The sequence below is a fragment of the Squalius cephalus genome, assembly GCF_949319135.1.
Source record: "Squalius cephalus genome assembly, chromosome: 1".
NCBI classification, from domain to species: Eukaryota; Metazoa; Chordata; class Actinopteri; order Cypriniformes; family Leuciscidae; genus Squalius; species Squalius cephalus.
The window spans coordinates 4,514,826-4,537,032 of NC_137122.1; the positions used below are offsets into that span (position 1 = coordinate 4,514,826).

A 22,207-nucleotide genomic window follows, 5' to 3' on the forward strand; every position below is an offset into this window, starting at 1 on the left:
CGGTGTAAAGAGGAACATGATGCTCGGGATCTGTAAAGATCATAATTCCCTAAGCTGAGAACGATGAACGATGACGTTGAGATTGTGTGCTAGTTTGAGTTGACATACGTTATGGCAGATCCAGAGTGCACAAATGCGTGAGGGGATTCACAAATGCACAAGAAGAGATTCACAAATGCGTGCAGCGATTTACAAATGCACAGAAAGCGGTTCACAAATAAATGCCAGGCAGAGTTGTGTTTGTTAAATAATAAAACATTTGTAAATATTTTTTTATTTGCAAATCTCATTTTATTCGTGAATTTTATACATTTTTGTGAAACTCTTTACATTTATTTGTGGATTTTTTAATTTTTATATTTTTTTGTGGAACTCTTTACATTTATTTGTGGATCTTAATCTTTTTATTTGTGAATTTTATATTTTTTGTGAAACTCTTTACATCGAGTCTGAAAAGTGTTTTGGCCTGTAAAGTCCGGCTCAGTTTATTCTGTAGCGTCCTAAGACAAATAGTAAAGGCATGTTGGTAGATTAGCACCTGTAGAATTTCCTTTTGTTGAAACCCCAGATAAAAGTAGAAAACTTCTATTATGTTTAGATCCATGAGGCAGTTCGACTAGCGCATTTCCTTACTAAAGAAAAAACACTGAAATAAAAATACTTCTACAGAAGACTGTATTCTCATAACTTATACTTTATTCTACTAAAAGCTACTAATTACACCTTCAACAGAGTAATAAGATTACTGTACTATTTTTAAAGAGTAATTCCTTATTTTACTTTTAGAATAAAAAATTAGTTAGTAGTACTGCATTACACCCAACACTGATTACACAATTATGCTGATAGAGCACATCCTGTATTTGTATTTGAATGACTATTTAATATTACCTCTAAACTTTGACTAGGCTTGGCATGTTGCATATTAATTGTTCTAGGAGCCTCGAATAGGTTATATTTTAATTGTTGTGTATGTTGGTTTGTGTTCCCTGGGTAAACACTAGAGGTCCCCTTCCCTCACGGTGTCACTCACTCATGAACTGCAATTCCCACAATCCTATCTGTACTCATCACTGTTCATTGCACCCAGCTGTTCCCCATTATAATTGTTAGTTTCTGCGTGTATAAAAACCCTGTCTGTGTTATTGTTTGTTACGGAGTCCTTGTTTAGTTCACACCACTTCCTGAGGTCAGTCTTTGTGTGTTCCTGTTTGTTTCTTGTTTTTGGATTACTTATATGGATATTGACCTATTGCCTGGACTGGATGTACGAATACGGATTACCCTTAAATAAAAGCTGCACTATCGGATCTACTTTTGTCTACGTGTGTGCGATCGTGACAGTAATGATGTTCTAGTTAAAGGAACACTCCACCGTTTTTTGAAATAGGGCTTATTCACCTTCTTTCCTACATTTAGATAGGTGGGCAAATGCATTTTTGTCTCAGTGCATGCATTGTTTTAGTTTGACAGGGTCGGCGCTAGCTTAGCTTAGCACAATGAATGGAATCCTTTGTTGCCAGCTAGCATGTCCTGAGTAAAAGTGATATAAAAAATGTAAAAAACACACCTAATTACTTCTTGTGGCCTGCGTATTCACAACAAGTACAAATAGCGATGCAGATTAACACTAGGCGATTTCGTAGGCAGATATTGACTTGGGACTATATTAGGGGGAAGCACAGGCGAAGCACAGCTGCTTACGGTACGTTCACACGGGGCGTCAGCGTCAATGCTTCCCATTGACTTTGAATGGGTGACGTCAAGCGTTGCCGAAAAGAATTGTGGATCCGTCGGCGGCGCTTCACTGGCGTTGCTCGCGGCAGAAGTTGAGAATTTTTCAACTTCTGCCGCGAGCAACGCCAGTGAAGCGCCGCCGACGGAAGCGTCAGCCAATCAGATCGCTCTATGCAAATACAGTAGAGCAGCAAACTGAGGATAAATTTTAAAATGGAGGAGAAACTAATTATTGCGGTGGGCAATCACCCGGTCCTTTATGACCATTGAATGACAATGAAGCTTGTTGTTGAGTTCCTGTCTAATTTCATTGGCTGACGCTGCTATGACCATGGCGTCAGTGCCAAACTTCAGCCACGCCTTCCGTCAAGCGTTGACGCTGACGCCCCGTGTGAACGTACCGTTAGGCGCAAAGATATCACACCCAAGTAGCAGTGCTTCGCCTGTGCTTCCCCCTAATATAGTCCTTAAAATATAAGTCAATATCTGCCTACGAAATCGCCTAGTGTTAATCTGCATCACTATTTGTACTTGTTGTGAATACGCAGGCCACAAGAAGTAATTAGGTGGGTTTTTTACATTTTTTATATCACTTTTACTCAGGACATGCTAGCTGGCAACAAAGGATTCCATTCATTGTGCTAAGCTAAGCTAGTGCCGACCCTGTCAAACTAAAACAATGCATGCACTGACACAAAAATGCATTTGCCCACCTATCTAAATGTAGGAAAGAAGGTGAATAAGCCCTATTTCAAAAAACTGTGGAGTGTTCCTTTAAGGTCATTCAGGTTATGTCATTTTTCAGGATTATTATCAATACTTAATTTAATTTTTTTTTTTTTTTTTATCCTCTAGTTTTTGTAATTCCTGATTATGTCGTTTGTATATAATAATTTCTCCTCCTACGAACACCTTAAACGCTTCCCATAATACTTGCCGTAGTTTAATTCGTATTTAGTTCCACAATCTGCGTGGCCCTGATTGGCTGCGGGGGTGTCCCGTACGCGCGTGGCCGCGTGCTATGGAGGCCGATGACGTCACCGCTCGCTCGCGCCGTCTCTTCTCTCATTTACTGTGCGTTCACACCGCCGCCGACTTGAGCTTCCAAAGTTACCGGAAATCATTCATTTTCAATGGAAGCTGGCTTCTCTCAGCTGCAAGGAGCGTCAAATTCCTCGGCGTCGCGTTTTGGCCGTTTTGAGCGTCAATCTGAAAGTTGAGAGAAGCTCAACTTTATGGTAATGAGCTATAACGCGGTTCAGCGGCAAGCAGCGGCAAAACGCCAGCAACCAATCGGAATATAGACGTCCTTCGCGCTGGTTGATTCCGGAGAAACATACGATCTTTCGTTCCTACCAAAACATTAGTTCCGAGAAAAAATTATTAATTGCAGAGTTTAACTATCATAGAGTGAAAGTGTATCATTTGCATGTGTTTTAAAGTCCTGTCAGCTTGACAGGGCATAAGACGAGCAGAGAGAGAGAAAGAGAGAGAGAGAGAGCCCCGGCTGCGCGCGCGCTTACTCACCCGAGCGCTGTCTTGAATGCAAGACTCCTGCTCTCTGCAATTTAGGATATCGCGCAAGATTTATCAACACAGAAAACATTTCATCACTGGAGAGTTTTTTTTCGACACCATCGTATCAGTTGATTTTGATTAATATGCGCGAGGGAGAGAGAGCAAGAGTCTTGCATTCAAGACAGCGCTCGGGTGAGTAAGCGCGCGCGCGGCCGGGGCTCTCTCTCTCTCTCTCTCTCTCTCTCTCTCTCTCTCTGCTCGTTATGCCCTGTCAAGCTGACAGGACTTTAAAACACATGCAAATGATACACTTTCAGTCTATGATGGTTAAACTCTGCAATTAATATTTTTTTCTCGGAACTAATGTTTTGGTAGGAACGAAAGTTTACATCGTATGTTTCTCCGGAATCAGCCAGCGCGAAGGACGTATATTCCGATTGGTTGCTGGCGTTTTGCCGCTGCTTGCCGCTGAACCGCGTCATAGCTCATTACCATAAAGTTGAGCTTCTCTCAACTTTCAGATTGACGCTCAAAACGCCCAAAACGCGACGCCGAGGAATTTGACGCTCCTTGCAGCTGAGAGAAGCCAGCTTCCATTGAAAATGAATGACTTCCGGTAGCTTTGGAAGCTCAAGTCGGCGGCGGTGTGAACGCACAGTTGTTGTCGAGTCTTCTGAGGTATTCAGTAGGTGGCGGTAATGCTCCTATGGAGTAAACGGCCAGATAACTAAAAGAAGAAGAAGAAGAGTCTTCTGAGGTGAGGACATAGGGTGAGGAGAGCAGTTCACGGTATTTCTCATATTTACACAACCATCACACACACTTTATACAGTTTGATTAAACGATAGGCTCATTTCTGTATTGTTTTCATCGATCACAGCGATACTTGTGCGTCTTTTCTGGCGTCTTCCTTCTGAAATAAACATTTAGTGCAGCAGCAGCGAGCATGAGGAGAATATGTGGAGTTCATTCAGACCTGAGCGATGTTGTGTTCGTTTGTGTGATTGTCTCGATGTTTGGAGTGAGAACTGTTACTGAATGTCAAGTTAAAGTTTGAGGTCTGTGAGGGGAATTGATGGGAATCGATCTCAAGTGTTGCTGTTGCCGTTTTCATGTTTACCTTTATTTCTTTGTCGACATTTATCTTTGGCAGATTACATTTACTTATTAAAATTGATGTAGACACTTTATATTGCCCCTGTATGAGTAATGAATGTGGGAAAAATCAAATCTATACATGCATTGGAATATAGACACATATTAATGAAGTTTGACACAGGAAACATTACATTTTCTTTCATTTTTAAGAGTTTTATGATAATTGTCAGTTTCTGTACGAATGTAACGTTAATGATGGAATTACTTTATTGCAATTAATAGTTATGATAAAGTCAAACTATATTTAGATTAACATATTATGGTGGTGTTATTTGCCTGAAGAGGTTATTTAATTATTTTGTTCTATTATAGGTGATCACTTATTTTGGTGGTTATATTGTGAGAAATAATAGTTTTGTCTTCCAATAGAGCAGTTTTACAGGCTTTTATCATGTATCCTGACTCAAATAATGTGTTTCTAACAGCAAACACTCAGAATAAAGTGAGATGATCTGCTGATGATCCTGAATGGCTTGTTGAATGAGTGTTGATAGTCTGAGGCTCATCAATATTAACAGATCTGCTGAAAACACTCTTTATTTCATGACAATAGTTCCTATTTTCACCTCATTTATTATGCTGATGTCTTCAGATCTCCTGTAAATTGACACTTAAAGCTCATTTCATTGTCAGCAGACTGAGGGGATTTGTTGGCTATTATATGTACATTTCTGTCTTTATGCTTTTTATGCTTTTCCTTACTATTATTTATTTGGAAGAATTTAAATTATTTATATTATTTTATATATTTCTAGATACCTGTATTTTAATGAAGAAGCAGAATAATGTTAGGATAGTAATAAAAATAATGAAAAATAATGAATTGGCATCAGTTACTGTACGATAAATAGATAGACAGGCATACATGCTTAGAGGTGTCATTTATTATAAAAACAAACTCAGTAATTGATATTTTTGATTTTGGCAGATTAGCTCCTCCCACTGGAATACATCATCAGTGAAGCTCCTCCCACAGCAATCACATCATCAGTGAAGCTCCTCCCACAGTAATTCTCCAATAAATGCTGTAAATTCCCATCAGCTACAAGTGAAGACGAGCATCAGAGCATCAGGAAGAGCTGAAATCTGCAAAGACTGAGTTTATTAAAGAGGACAGAGAGAACATGAGTGATCCATAACCCTGCAGAATGAAACACACTGAAGATCCTGAAGAACACAGAGGTTGGTGTTTATTCTTCATTCATTCATGATGCTGAAGAACATTCATGTTAGAAACCAGTGTTTCCCACAGAATGGTGGGGGGTGATTAAGGCACAACAAAAGGGTTAAATATATCATATATATTTTTATTGACACGTATACACATTTCCATTGTCAACACTTAGTGTTAGATAACTTAAAGACATTTCTTCATTGCTATGCCATTGCTACACTTTCTATGACTGCTCCACAGACTTCTTGTTGCAAATTTTGCACCCTTTGAACATTTTTTTTTTTTTTACGGGCCTTTCTGAATAAATATTCCAGTGCCCTATCATATGGGAAGGCCTCAGGACAGGGTCCATTGATGGAGATCCTCAAGCAGGCAGCCAGGTGTTCTCCTTGAAGCTGTAAAAAACATTTGCAATAATAAACAACGTATCATCACCGATAACTGATCGTTTAGTTTAATTACGCCATGGCCCCAAACATGTTTTATAAAATAAACAGACAGTGTGTATATAGTAGGGGTGGCACGATACATGAAAAAACATCCGAACCGTTCGGTTCGCTTGTTTCGGTTCGGTGCGTGTGTGCGTCGCGCGGTTCGCACGGTTCAACGCATGCGCAATGTAGCCTCGTGCCCGTGCTAATACAATGCTAAATCAGAAATCAGACATATGTAGAATAACATTACAATGTCCAGCAATCGATTTAAATAGTACACTGGGTTTACTTAGACATTTAATGAGATCTACTCCACTATATGTTGTTTTTTCTCGTGAATAAATAGGCTACATAGATAGATCGACTGTTTCACGTACCGCCTACTTTAATGGTCCAGTGGCAGAACTTGCCAAGCGTAAAGGTTCTGAGTTCTAATCTGCACTCGTATATATATTTTTCTTTTTCATCAAAACCGATTATGTTTATCAGCGGTTGTATATCAAGCAGGGACAGATTTGTATGAATTTTTTGTGATTTCATCGGAACGAATAGAGTAGCCTAGAGTCTCCTCAACAGACTGAAGCGCGCGTCCGAGTGAAGAATGTGCGGCCGCTGCGGTGTGTGCGTGAGCCACGAGAACACTGTATCAGCGCCACTGATCGCAACGGCAACGAGCACTTTGATCACTTGATTTAAAAAACACATTTCAGCGCTAGATTGCTTCTTATTTAACAAACGAACGAAACGAATACTTTGCTAGTTAACTGGAAATGTTTTATTTATTTGTATTGGTACATCCGTGCTAGGAGATATCAACCCTGGCAAAAATTGGTGGGGACATGTCCCACCCGCAAATTACGCCTATGATGACGAGACACGAGGAGAAATTGACAAATAACTGTCCGACACAGCCCACGTAGCTCTCACTACGGATGGACCTCCAGGGCCACTGAAAGTTTCCTCACGGTGACTGCTCACTCATATTACTTCAGAATGGGGAATGAGAAGCTGCGTTTTGCAAACAAACACCATTTATGAAATAAATAAATTAATAATTAGATAATTTAGCTATACATCATATGCTGAAGTAAATTTTTGGAGTGTTAAAGATTAAAAGAAAAAACAACAACAAGAACCGTACAGAACCGAAAACCGTGACCCTAAAACCGGGATACGAACCGAACCGTGGGTTTTGTGAACCGTGCCACCCCTAGTATATAGCCTATATGATGTGTATTCAATTTTAGCTCAAAAACAATTGTAATAAAAGATAGGATCATAAGATGCGCAATATATCAGGAGACATGGTTTTTATATGGAAGAAAAATAATGTCAAATGTTAAAAATAAAAAGCCTGTTGAATTGCACTACTTGAAAAAAATAGGCATTACCTTAACCATGCTTGCATTTTAATGCATTGTATTTTTAGGGCTTGCATTTTTATGGGCTGAAATTCAACATGGTGGAATATTTAAGCTGTGAATATTTCAATTAAAACATTTCAAACACATTTTCATTATTAAAAATTCAATAATCCATATTCACCTTTCATATTTCACTACCAAAATATTCAAACTATTTAAAGGGGTCATATAATGCCATTTTTGTACATGCTAATATGATTCTTTAGGGTCTAAATTAAAAGTTTGTAATATACTTTAATTAAAAATTCTCATTAGTATTGTAAGAAAACACTCAGTTTACCTGGTCAAAAACAGTTTTCAGCACGCCGTTTCAGTGCATACGTCTTTAAATGATAATGAGCTTTGCTCACCCCGCCCATCTTTTCTGTGCGTACACAGTCAACCACGCGTTGTTCATTATAAACGTGGGATTATGAATTATATTGAGAACGTCGTACATAGAAAACATGCCGTAATGTACCCTGAGTGTAAACCTAACGCATTCATCGTGAAGCCTGCAGCAAGGTTTGCTAATTTGCAAAATATAAATATTAATATAAAGGTTAATAAAAACATTACACTCACTTCTTCTGGAGGTTCAGCAGGAACACGTTGGTACCGATCCGTTTTTTCTCATTTGTAAAGCTGTCTGGTGTGAAATGTTTCGCGATGAAAGCATGGACTATCGTGGGGAATCCCCGTGAGGGAATCCCCGTGTCATTCCTTTGGGCATATTGCTTCAAAAACAAAACTCAGCCACTGCATCTTCAACGGTTCGGATTTAGGAACATCCAAATGACTGCTGTGTTCCTTATTACACCGAAGAACTCAACACCACAATCGCAGACGCCATTCTGCTCCACTGACGGTATCAACAGTGACGCGTGAACTATGATGACAGAGAGCTCTCTCACGAGCGAGGGCGGGTCTGTGTTGAAACGCTGCACTGTCAATCACCCATCGTGGGAGGGGCGTCGATATTGTGAACGGCTTGATTTCAGAGAGGGTCAAACATATAAGGAGATAAAAAAAAAAAAACACTGGATGGATTTTTATCATTTTATGATGGTTGTGTACAGGCACTGCCAACACACATTTCAGTACAATCAACTTGTAAAAGTGCATGTACCATTATATGACCCCTTGTAAAAATACAACCTATAATATTCAACAGCCATTTTTCGGTCCATTTTATTTCGCTTTGCAAATTCGCTTCCACAAATTCAGTGGTAAATTCAACATAGACATCCAGGAACTGCAGTAAAAGCAGTAGATTGCCGAGCATACTCTCATCTGCTGTTAGTCAACCTCACCAGCAGGGGGTGCAAAAGCTCGTGTTGTTGACGAAGACCAGCAACAGTTAGAAGAACAAAACGCTAAACGTAGCTTTATGGACTAATACAGTGATATAAAAGACCAAACTCGCACCATATTGGAGATGTAGGCTGTAGGCTACAGGCAAGCAGATGGACTAAGAATATGAACTTAACGTGCAAAGTTTCATGCAGAGCGTTTCGTGATATAATGGCACAAAATCAACACTTGATCAATTAATACTAACACTTTATTTTCTCTTCTCTTCTCTCTCTCTCTCTCTCTCTCTCTCTTTATATATATATATATATATATATATATATATTAGTAAGCTATGCCTACGTGTATTGCATTAGTTTAAACTGGGAAGAGTCATAGCACTTGCATATTGTTGTCCTCCTATTGTCATTAATTACTATAAGTTAGATCATTATAATAACATTTTATATGCGCAGAAACTGAAAATTATCATAAAATTATCATAAAACTTTTGAAAATAAAGAGCACCACAGAGCACTATTGTTCTAAGAGTAAAACGCTATTCATAATTATAAGTAGGCTATTGATTTAATGTCTCACGTATCTCATCATAGGCTGTATGTAAGAGTAAAGTAAAATAATGTAAAGCATTTAGCAGATCTGTTTCAGTATGACACTTGAGATCGATATCCATTCATTCCCTTCATAGATCTCAAACTTTAACTTTTGACTTGACGAGACAATCACACAAACGAACACAAACTCGCTCAGGTCTGAATGAACTCAACATATTCTCCTCATGCTCGCTGCTGCTGCACTAAATGTTTATTTCAGAAGGAAGACGCCAGAAAAGACGCACAAGTATCGCTGTGATCGATGAAAACAATACAGAAATGAGCCTGTCGCTTAATCAAACTGTATAAAGTGTGTGTGATGGTTGAGTAAATATGAGAAATACCGTGAACTGCTCTCCTCACCTCAGAAGACTCGACGCCGAAACTCTCAATGCCGGTGTTACGGATCAACTGGGGATCATGTTAACTGGGGACGCGCGCGTGCACGCAGATAGTTTTACCTGGATTTCCAGCAGATGTTGAACTGTGACAGATTCGTCACAGCGAATCTTTCACTGAGCAGATTTAAAAGCTTTCCACGTTATTGGTAAATGTTTGTATCATATTAGGACACTGTTGTTTACTCTGTCGCTGCTCCGCTGAATGTTTCAGACGCATTTAAGGGAAGTTTTAATGTGTTTTAATTTCACGACACAGACCACGCCCACATTATTTTATTACTCGTTTCAATGAAATTGAATATCTGATGACAACTCTAGGAACATTTATGGAGTGTAGCCTACTGTATGCTTTATGCTTTAACTCATTCCTCAGTAACATTAAAATAAATAATAAATAAATGCTTGACATCCCTTTTAGCACAGCAGTAGGCCTACTGCTGCTCAATTTAAATTAAGCCACAAATTGGCATCATATTCATAACAATAATTATTGAAATTATTAATTAATTATTAACAAATGAAATGTACGAGAGTCTGTTAGGACCAGGCTAGGTCGACGCTAGAAGTGTTTCAAAATCCCCAGATGCATGAGGGGATTCACAAATGCACAAGAAGAGATTCACAAATGCGTGCAGCGATTTACAAATGCACAGAAAGCGGTTCACAAATAAATGCCAGGCAGAGTTGTGTTTGTAAAATAATATAACATTTGTAAATATTTTTTTATTGGCAAATCTCATTTTATTTGTGAATTTTATACATTTTTTGTGAAACTCTTTACATTTATTTGTGGATATTAATCTTTTTATTTGTGAATTTTATATTTTTTTGTGAAACTCCTTACATCCAGTCTGAAAAGTGTTTTGGCCTGTAAAGTCCGGCTCAGTTTATTCTGTAGCGTCCTAAGACAAATAGTAAAGGCATGATGGTAGATTAGCACCTGTAGAATTTCCTTTTGTTGAAACCCCAGATAAAAGTAGAAAGCTTCTATTATGTTTAGATCCATGAGGCAGTTCGACTAGCGCATTTCCTTACAAAAGAAAAAACACTGAAATAAAAATGAAATAAAAATACTTCTACAGAAGTCTGTATTCTCGTGACTTCTGATTTATTCTACTAAAAGCTAATTACATCTTCAACAGTGTTATAAGATTACCGTACTATTTTTAAAGAGTAATTCCTTATTTTACTTTTAGAATAAAAAGTAATTAAATTGCAAAGTTTCATGCAGAGCGTTTCGTGATATAATGGCACAAAATCAACACTTGATCAATTAATACTAACACTTTATTTTCTCTTCTCTTCTCTCTCTCTCTCTCTCTCTCTCTCTATATATATATATATATATATATATATTAGTAAGCTATGCCTACGTGTATTGCATTAGTTTAAACTGGGAAGAGTCATAGCACTTGCATATTGTTGTCCTCCTATTGTTAGTTGAACTGTAAATCGCTTTGGATAAAAGCGTCTGCTAAATGACTAAATGTAGCCTAATAAATGTAAAATTGGCTTGACATTGGACATTCGCACATTTAGGGACCATCTCCAAAGTTGCATACAACATTATACACGTTTCTAACTTCAATAGCAAACTTTAATTTATTTGAATCAAAAATCCAAAGGGTTCACAGTATGCCTGACACTACATGAACACTTTACAGTTGGTTTTATGCCTGCAAGTCGTTCTATTCAAATGCTATCAAAGTTAGAAACGTGTATACCAAAGTCGTGTACACTTTAGAGACGGTCCCTAAATGTGCGAATGTCCAACGTCAAGCCAACTTTATGCCAGTCTATCACTGGGAAAAGCTCAGCATTAAACTTTGTGCGTTATTCTGAGTCCATCTGGAGCTGGACTTGCGTTTGGTTTTTAATATCACTGTATTAGTTATATTAGCTATGTTAAGAGTTTTGTATGTCCAGCAGGGGAATCCTTAAGTATTGAGGGAAACCCTAATAGCTTGCATGCAGCACATCGCCACAATATAAAGTTAAGGCCACTAAACAACCAAGAGAAATATGTCAACCTCAAAAATGTAACATTGGATCTGTATATCCGCATCGGGGAATAACATTATAATCTCGCTCACGGTAGAGAAAGATGCATGTAGGCTACACAGGAAAAGTGACCGTGAAGACACTGAATTTAACATAAAACCGCCTTCATAATAATCACAAATACACTTACATTGCTGTAAATTAGTTTTATGAATGAATGGCTTGTTCTAACTGTTGCTGGTCTTCGTCAACAGCACACGCTTTTGCACCCCCTGCTGGTGAGATTGACTGAACAGCAGATGGAGAGTATGCTCGGCAATCTACTGCTTTTCCTGCAGTTCCTGGATGTCCATGTTGAATTTAAATTTAAATTGAAAATTAAATTCAAATTTGAACCACTGAATTTGTGGAAGCGAATTTGCAAAGCGAAATAAAATGGACCGAAAAATGCCTGTTGAATATTATAGGTGGTATTTTTAAACAATATGAAATATGAAAGATGAATATGGATTATTGAATTTTTAATAATGTAAATGTGTTTGAAATGTTTTTAATTGAAATATTCACAGCTTAAATATTCAACCATGTTGAATTTCGGCCCATAAAAATGCAAGCCCTAAAAATACAATGCATTAAAATGCAAGCATGGTTAATGTAATGCCTATTTGTTTAAGTAGTGCAATTCAACAGGATTTCAAAAACATCTGACATTATTTTTCTTCCATATTTTTACCACTTAATGAAGTTTTATTTTGTAAATCGTCAGACATGATTTTTACCACTTCATTAAGTTTTGCTTTGTAGAAAGCCTATCTTTAAAGGTGCATTGCGCAACATTTCAGGTTAAAAATACCCGTTTTTTAACCCATACATGCTTAAACAATTGCCTGATGGGCTGAATGAGCCCTTCTCTGATCAAGTCAAGTCAAGTCAAGTCATCTTCATTTATATAGCGCTTTTAACAATGTAGATTGTCCCAAAGCAGCTTTACAGAGATAAGCGTATAATTTAAGGCAACAGAGATTGTTTCGGCTGTACAGCAGAGTTAAGTTATTTCCATCTAAAGTTAGTTTTAATTGATTTGCTTCCGTCGCAATGATCATTTGTTATTAAATTAGGGGCCGCTAAGACGACACCATTCTCTCCACACAGACTCTAAACGCGAACCCGTGAGAAACACCGATGGCGTTCACATGCGCATTTAGAATGGGTTCTATAGTTATGTGCGTTTGAATATACGCAGGTTTGGAATTCCCTACAAGCCAAGCCTAAACAGAATACTTGTCTTTCCTTATAAATTTTGATAGGGAATTTTATTTTATTTGTTGCTTTGGGGTAGGACCGCGAGACAAATTTTCCCGACAACGCCTTATCTGTAGAGTGGTAGCGGGATCCTCCATAGGGAGAGACTAGTTGGCACTTCAGCACTGCGTTGTCATCGGTCCAGGCGAAGGTCCTTCGTCAGATCTGGATACGGCCTGGATCCGGCAGGCTGCAGGAAAACCTCGGGATAAACACAGACACTAAAATTAGCGTAGATGCCATTCTTCTCATGATGTAACGAGTACATCAGGATTTTTGGGAAGTGTTCCCGGTTCCGGCTGACCTACTATATGCAGCCTAACATTAAATTATAGAAGTCTATAATGTATTATGTGAAAGCTAGGTCAAAGAGATGTGTCTTTAATCTGGCTTTGAACTGACAGAGTGTCTGCTTCCCGGACAATGGTAGGAAGACTGTTCCAGAGTTTTGGTGCTAAATAGGAAAATGCAAATAGGGCAATCACTGCGATTGCCTCTATAATCCTATACAGTAAAAGAAATAAGAGGGATTCGGGTCTGAATCTGAGACTGGGCGTGACGTCATGCGCGTTCACGCTCACCTGGTAATGTCTGGCATGTTTGTGTATTCGCCGCGCCGCTGCCATTCTCCGTATCAGCGAAGACAACTCGAGCGACAAAACTTTAGTCAACTTTCGACAAAAGTAGAAGATGGATTCAAAGAGATCGGCTTGTAGTTCATTCCAAACCCCAACGTAAACTCCACGTAAGACAAAGAAAAGAAAACGTTTGTCTAGTGCCACAGGCGTCGGAATAAGACGAGAGTCAACATCGGGAGGCTTTCAACAAATGGAGAGATCTCCGGTCTGCACTAGGAAGCGCCAGCGCCCTCGGATCACTCGGACGTGGTGTGTACAAAAGGTAAAAACGATATATATATATACTGTTCGTTGGAATCTCCGGTCTGCTCTAGGGCTCAAACGGGATCCTCAGTTGGCTTTTTTCTTGATAAAACGGCAAGATATAGCCCAGTCTCTCATGTTTGATACGGCAAAGCTATGACAACAAATGATGTAATAATCTGTGAATATTACCTTGAGACATTTGAGTGTACTTTGTTGACCAACTGTGTATGGTATGATTATTATTTTGAGCTTTTATAAAGTAATAACAAAGTAATAACTTATATTGTTCATGAACGTGTTTCCATAATAATACAATCATAAGTGGATACAGTAAACACATAAAACAGTTCAACATGGAGATGGAAACAAAAACCGAAGTTTTCTACTACCCCCGTTTTCCCCTCACACATACGGTACGTGTGTAATTTACTCAAATGCCTTTCCTTTCACATATTTAAAATGACTTGCAGATTTATAACTTTATTACCTCTGAAGACAATATGACTGTAAACAAAATATTTGTGCGGCTGATGCTGATGAGGTTAAGAACAGCTTGTGCTCGTGCAAGTGTGCGTGTGGTCCATGAGCGTGCACACATCTGGTTGCAGTTTCGCTTGTCGCCAGAGGGGGCATAGTTCTGCAAAAACTCAGAGACTTGTGTTTTGCACCTTTAAAGCGAATTTCGTTTTGTACAAATTGTGTCTTAATTTTAATAAATGTTTCATCAACCAATTGCATGTATTTAATAAATAAAAAGCAGTAATATCTTCACTAGAGTGAGCGGGTGCCGGTGAGAGGATTTTTCACGAGTGAAGATATTACTCCACCAAGTCGAAGTGCTTACAAGCACTTGCTATGGTATTCCGCGATACAATATAGTTATCCATTTTACACGCTTAGAAAAGTGCAACGTTTTGTTTTGTGTCACCGTCCTAGGTCGAGTTACACTATGCGAGTAACTGTATTTAAATAGGGAAAACGTGGAGGTGTTTGGTAGCTTCTCTGCCTGGCCCATATTGAATGAACTGGGCTAAGCTAAGTGCTAACAAAGTTTCGTCGCAAGACAGAGCGATTTAGTTCACGCACTGAGACGAGAGAGGTATGTATCAACTCGTCTTAGTTAAGGGAATAACAGTTTAATATGAAAAAACGGTGGTGTATCCCTTTAATGAGACGTTAAAAATGGTGGAAAAAACAGGCGCCAATTGAGTTGCACAATGGCTAAGCAAAGCAGGACTGATCCCATCCAGCCCTGCTGCTTTCCTGATCTTAAGCATCTTAAATGTAGTTTTTACCTCGTCCTCCTGGATGCAGAAGGGTGGTGTTGAAATGTGGTTGGGGGATTGACTGGTGAGGAAGGTTTTTCAAATCTTGCATAAAAGTTATTTAATATGTCTGGGAGACTTGGATCACTGTTAAGGGGGAGATGGGGCGTTTTTTGTAGTCTGTCATGTCCTTAAGATTTTTCCATGTTGATCTTGAGCTGCTTGATGAGAATTGTTGTTCCAGTTTCGTTTCATAACTCTGATTTGCTCTCCTTATTGCAGCTCGTAGTTTATACTTGGCAATTCTGTATTGACTCTTGTCTCCACTTTTGTACGCACAGTTCTTTTCTTTGTGTAAGAGATGTAAGTCTTTGGAGAACCATGTTTTTTTTTATTGCCATAGAATGTCACTGTCTTGGTGGGGATGCATATTTCCTCGCAGAACTTTACGTATGACGTTACAGTATCTGTGAGTTCGTCGAGGGAGTCACAAGCTGCACTGAATATGTCCCAATTTGTGCATTCGAAACACCCTCAAAGTAGGGCTGGGCGATATGGCAAAAAAAAAAATCTAGGTTTTTTCATAAAGTTTGACCGATTCACGATTTCGATTTTTTTTTTTATTGTGTAACTAGTCAACTTAAAACATTACAACAACATGACTTTAGTAACATTCTCTTTGTAAGTAACTTGAAAAACCATTTGGTTAAGGAACATTGTATTTTTAATGGCCATGCCATACTTGGTCAACAAGGTGTAAATAAATGTAAAACAAATTCACGAGTTAAATATCTTTGCAGAAGATTTGAATTAAATATGAAAGTAAATATTGTGCAATTTGAATGAAACATTAAATACTTCTGAATATATAGTAAGAAAATAACCATTTTAACCAATGTAAACATTACATCAGTCAACTCAAAAAGTTAAATCCAAATTTTCAACAGTAAAAAACAAACAAACAAAAAAAACACTTTGTAGACCATCGTGCAAACATAAAGCATGCTAATAAACTGCGCTGCACAAGTGCGCATTTAAAAGTTCACGGCACAAAGCGAAGAAATGTCGAGCGCACAAATCGTCTATCTGTCCAACAGTTTATTGATCATTTGTTTCTTCACAGTTTTAAATTCCAGTTATTGTGCGTTTGATGCCGATTTAGTCCTTGTGATGTGTGATCTAACAGGCACACGGTAGCGAGTCGTTTAAAAACAGCAACAAACTCCAACAAAATAAAGTCATTTTATGCAAATCCACAGCCTTTTCTCTACAGATCAAGCATTATAATGTGAATATCATATTGGAGAGAGTTTTACCATGCATGTATGCAGCTGTAACCGGACGAGGCGCGCGCGCTGTTTGAATACCGAATGGAGAATGACAGCCGCAGAGGAGGGAAAACGAGTTTTCGTAAACTTTAATGATGTAAATAGACTTTTGTCCCTCACATTAAGCTATGAAACAGGCTTCAGATGAATTTGTCACCCAAACTGACGTGAAAAAAGCGGGAGGCGACGAAAAGCGCGCTGTTTGCATCCCTGTACTTGGAAAGGAAGGAAAAATGCATCTCTTTGCCATCTGTAACCATGGTGACGTGCCGCCCGTTGTGGCCCTGTTGCGCGGGGACGGCGATTGTGGTTCCGTCCCGGGTTAACATGGTGACGGCTGTGATTATTCTGCCATTGGTGCAATTACAATATCTATTTTTTTATTTTATTTTTTATTAAAAAATCGCGATACCTCGATTTAGTAAAAAAAAAAATCGTCAAAATTCGAATTAATCGAAAAAATCGCCCAGCCCTACCTCAAAGTGTTTCAATGGCATCTATGGACCAGGACCTGACAGATTTTGATGTTTTCTTAATGTATTTAAGCTTTTGTCTGTACTTCGAAATGAGGAGCAACACAGCATGGTCAGACCTCCCCAGTGGAGCCCTCGGGAATGCCCGGTAAGCATCTGAAACAGAGATGTAGCACTGATCCAGTGTTTTGCTTTCCATGCTGTGGCAAGTGACTTGTTGCTTGTTGTTTGGGAGTTCAGATGACAGGTTTGTGTTGTTGAAATCACCTAACACGATGACAGATGTATCAGGGTTGGAGTTTTCAACAGACGAGATGTGTTGGGAGAGATCGCTAATGGCTGTGTTAGCGTTAGCTTGTGGTGGAACGTAAACGCAGATTAGTATAATTGAGGCAAATTCTCTTGAGAGGTAATATGGTCTGCATTTCAAAATCGGGAGAGCAGTGACGATGAAGGATTGTTGAATTGTTACACCAGCGCTGATTTACCATGAGAGAAATACCCCCTCCTTTAGATTTGAGGGATAGTTTGACTGACCTGTCGGCTCTGAAGATAGTGAAGCCAGGGGGGGTTACCGCCTCGTCAGGAACCGATTGATCCAGCCATGTCTCGGTAAAGCAGAAGGCCGAGCAGTCACTGTAATTCTGGTCCGTTTGTGTTAAAAGCAGAAGTTCATCCATTTTATTTTTAAGGGATCGCATGTTGGATAAGATCAGAGCCAGTAGTGGGGGCCGGTAGGGCCGTCTCCTGAACCTAGAGACCACTCCAGTTCTCAGTCTTTTTGTGCTAGATGTATTTCCCCATGGTGGCGATCCAGTGTTGTTTACATCCAGTATATCCTACTACATCAGGACTCACTTTCATATCCTTTATATTTCTCTCTTTGAATTATTTTGATGTACTGAAAATTAAATGTAATATTTTTCTTTCCTGTCAGACCTGATGGAAGTGAAGGAGGAGAGTGAAGAACTGAGGAAAGTGAAGGAGGAGAGTGAAGAACTGAGTGAAGTGAAGGAGGAGAGTGAAGAACTGAGTGAAGTGAAGGAGGAGACTGAAGAACTGAGTGAAGTGGAGGAGGAACATCATGTCCAACCTGGAGAAAAACCTTTGAGTCGCTCAAAGACTAAAAATAAATTTTTAAAGAAAAGAAGAGCCAAGAAATCTTTCACCTGCACTCAGTGTGGAAAGAGTTTCACAACCAAACAACATCTTGAGCGTCACATGAGGATCCACACTGGAGAGAAGCCGTTTACATGTGATCAATGTGGAAAGAGTTTCACTGCCAAACAACATCTTGATGTTCACATGAGGATCCACACTGGAGAGAAGCCGTTCACATGTGATCAATGTGGAAAGAGTTTCAATCAATCATCATCCCTTAATGTTCACATGAGGATCCACACTGGAGAGAAGCCATTCTCATGTGATCAATGTGGAAAGAGTTTCAATCGATCATCATCCCTTAATTATCACATGAGGATCCACACTGGAGAGAAGCCGTTCTCATGTGATCAATGTGGAAAGAGTTTCAATCGATCATCATCCCTTAAGTTTCACATGAGGATCCACACTGGAGAGAAGCCGTTCTCATGTGATCAATGTGGCAGAGCATTTCTTAGTGCATCAGCCCTGAAGTCACACCTGAGAGTTCATATGAAGGAGAAGCCGCATTCATGTTCTGTGTGTGGAAAGAGTTTTTCCCTGCTGCAATATTTACATAGACATGAGAAAACTCACACTGGTGTGAGAGAGTACATGTGCTTTGAGTGTGAGAAGACTTTTATTACAGCAGCACGTTTAAAACTGCACCAGAGAATTCACACTGGAGAAAAACCTTTCAAGTGTTCACACTGTGACAAGAGATTCAGTGAGTTTTCAAATCTGAAAAGACATGAAGGAATTCACACTGTAGAAAAACCTTACAAGTGTTCACACTGTGACAAGAGATTCAGTCAGTCATCATCTCTAAAAACACATGAGATGAACCACATTGGAGAAAAACCTTACAAGTGTTCACACTGTGACAAGAGATTCAGGCACTCATCAGCTCTGAAAACACATGAGAGGATCCACACTGGAGAAAAACCTCACAAGTGTTCACACTGTGACAAGAGATTCAGTGACTCATCATCTCTGAAAACACATGAGAGGATCCACACTGGAGAGAAGCCGCACACGTGTGATCAGTGTGGGAAGAGATTCTCTATTAAAGCTAAACTGAAGCGACACATGAAGATCCATGCAGTGGAGAAACCACATCACTGCAAGCATCGTTAAAATAGTCCAACAGACTACAGTGGCTCAACCTTAAGTTTATCAAGCAACGAGAATACTAGCTATTTGTGTTGATCAAGCGACGATAATACCCCGCTCTCCCCTACGTAATATTTACATATGATTTGACAGTTTACTTGAATAAATACCTAAAATATAAAAGGAGTGCATCATGCCTGACCCCTACACTTTTGGTTTTGTGACTAAGTCATTCTCTTCAAATGTTATTGAGGTTAGAACCGTGTATGCCAATAATCTCATGTAACTTTATAGACGGTCCCTAAATTTGCGAACGTCAAACTTTATGCCAGTTAATCTCCAAAAGCCCCAAGCGAAAAAAAATGTACTTCATTGTATTTTAAGTATATTTATATTTCCAATAGTATGTTGAAAATGTACTTGCACAAATTGTACTTTTTGTATATATAAAAAGTATACTGGCTGTAGGAGCTAAATCTAATACACAAATTGTACTTTTTGTATATATAAAAAGTATACTGGCTGTAGGAGCTAAATCTAATACTTCAAGCTACTGAGTTGTTTGGTCACGGAGAATTAGGTTGACTCACTTGCTTGCATTTTGATGTTACATTGTCTACTTCCTCCATAAGAAACGAGAAGACCATTCTTCCGTTGCATCACCATACACTTTTATTGACTCCACAACACCACCATGCATAATGTCCAATTTGGCTTTTTCTTTGTATTAGAGAGAAGTTGACATTCGTTCACCTTTCGCTATTGCGGTCGACCCTTTTGGTCCCACTTTATATTAAGTGGCGTTAAGTACTATGTACTTGCATCAAAAAATAAGTACAATGTACATGTTGTGTTCATGTTGCAGTGCTGAAGTGCCAACTAGTCTCTCCCTATGGAGGATCCCTTTACCACTCTACAGATAAAGCGTCATCGGGAAACTCAATTCGCGTATCTACCCCGAATTGATAAAATAAAATAAAATAAAATTCTGAATCAAAGCTATAAGGAAACACCAGTAATTTATTTAGGCTTGGTTTGTAGGGAATCCCAAACCTGCACACATATATTCAAACGCACATAACTATAGAACCCATTCTTAATGCGCATGTGAACGTCATCAGCGTTTCTCACAGGTTCGCGTTTAAAGTCTGTGTAGAGAGAATGGTGTCGTCTTGTCGGCCCTAATTTAATAACTAATGATCGTTGCGACGGAAGCGAATCAATCAAAACTAACTTTAGCTGGAAAATAACTTTATTAAAGAACCGCTATAAAGCCAAAACATTCTTACGTTAAATTATACATTTATCTCTGTAAAGCTGCTTTGAGACAATCTACATTGTTAAAAGCGCTATATAAATGAAGATGACTTGACTTGACTTGACTAGTGAACTTGCTACCTCAAGATGAATTGCCCTACTTGCCATACAAGTGAACACTACTCCATATCTTTTACAAGTTACCCTTCCTCTCTTTTGTTGAAAGAAGCCCATTTAAGGATGGCACCTCCCTCGCTTTTTCAGTTCCTTTGTCTCGACGCCAGCGCAGGAAATGTCATAATAAGACACAGACATCCCAGGATGTTGCAGCTGTTGTCAAAGACCTGTCTGGGAAAATGAGGAACATTACTATTATAAGTTCCCCTGCTGAATAGGGGCTGTGTATCTCTTGAATAAGGGCTTTGTGTCTGCTATAACCTAATGAGCCTCTCATAACCATATGGCTTACATAACCTAATGTGCCTTTCATAATCTTAATGTGCCTCTCATTTCCAAATGTGCCTTTCTTAGACATGTGCCTTTCTTAGACATGTGCCTTTTATAGCCCTGTTTCTCTTTTTTAACATGATTATGTCAGCGTGCTGCTGCTAATTTTAATAAGGCAGGACCTGAATTCATCAAGAATTCAAGACTATATAAGAAGACGACAAAGGACTCATTGCTCTTCCTTGCAATCACCGTCTGCTACGCCAGCAATTAGCAGATGCCTAGCCATTTTCTATCTGTTATTTAGTACTCATTTATAATCTGTAACAAGTATTCCTTTTATTTGGTTCTTTTTAATAAATTTTATTAAAACATTTATTAAAATCATCTGACTGGACCTTGGATTTTTGAGTACGAGTCATATTCTTCAACCCGGATCAGGGGAGATCCTTTCTGTAGAAAACGACACCAGAGGGTGAGCATTCTTTTATAAAAGAATAATCATGAGATTTGATTGATCATTCAGCCTAGCCAAAGAGGCAGCATATAACAAGGGTGTTGTATTGTGAACAAGGTTTAAGAGTTCCACAAAAGGTAGACTTATAATACAAAGGGGAGATCTATTATTGTTATAATGGAATACGAATTTGTATAGACTGATCACCTAACTCTTGAGGACACGACTAAAGGATAGGCTCTTTAGTTACCACGAGATTATCTATATATATATATATATATATCCTAGGGAGGATGTAAGATAATTGGGAACGGTATTAATCGTGATAATCCATCACACTTTACTTCCATTGGTCTGAAGTAATCTATCGGGAAGGATCCTTTTCTTTGGACGATCTGCCATTTTTTGTTCAACTGCTCTTCTATTATGGCGTTACAAAAGCCACACCCAGAAATGATCTTCCGGACATCAGAGTGGGATTTAGTAATCCAAAATTTCTTCCTAACAGTAGATAACGTATGGCTTCGTCCACCATGACCCAAACTTTCATGCACATGTTTCAGAATAAGCATAGAAATAGTATAAGTGGATGCTTGACTTCTTCAGGCATAGCTGCTTTACTCAATCTTCCTCCAACTCGTAACAGTCCATCATCCAAAAATGGATCCAACCAATAAATAGGACTTTGCCAATTCACTGACACTTTCCCAGATGAAAGAAATTTCCTCACTAAATTTATTTTGCTGGCAATAACAAATTATGGCTTTTTCTGCTCCTTGTAGATCATCTAGCGTCAAAATGAGACTCT

General features: G+C 38.8%; 2 protein-coding genes across 4 annotated transcripts in view; both read left to right on the forward strand.

Moving 5' to 3' along the window:
• The window catches only part of LOC307156233 (uncharacterized protein), a 207,918-nt gene extending 186,596 nt beyond the window's left edge, over positions 1-21,322 (forward strand). Inside the window, exons 1-3 of one of the 2 annotated variants that reach the window (XM_079867518.1) lie at positions 4,005-4,044; positions 5,342-5,595; positions 17,923-21,322. In XM_079867518.1, coding sequence (XP_079723644.1) covers positions 5,562-5,595; positions 17,923-19,262 — 1,374 coding nt within the window. In that variant the 5' untranslated portion in view covers positions 4,005-4,044; positions 5,342-5,561 and the 3' untranslated portion in view covers positions 19,263-21,322. Of the gene's footprint in view, positions 1-4,004; positions 4,045-5,341; positions 5,596-17,922 lie in introns of those variants that run through there. The other variant, XM_079867517.1, reaches the window with a different exon arrangement.
• The window catches only part of LOC307156367 (uncharacterized protein), a 1,306,365-nt gene that overhangs the window by 596,745 nt on the left and 687,413 nt on the right, over positions 1-22,207 (forward strand). The gene's annotated exons all lie outside the window — the stretch shown is intronic.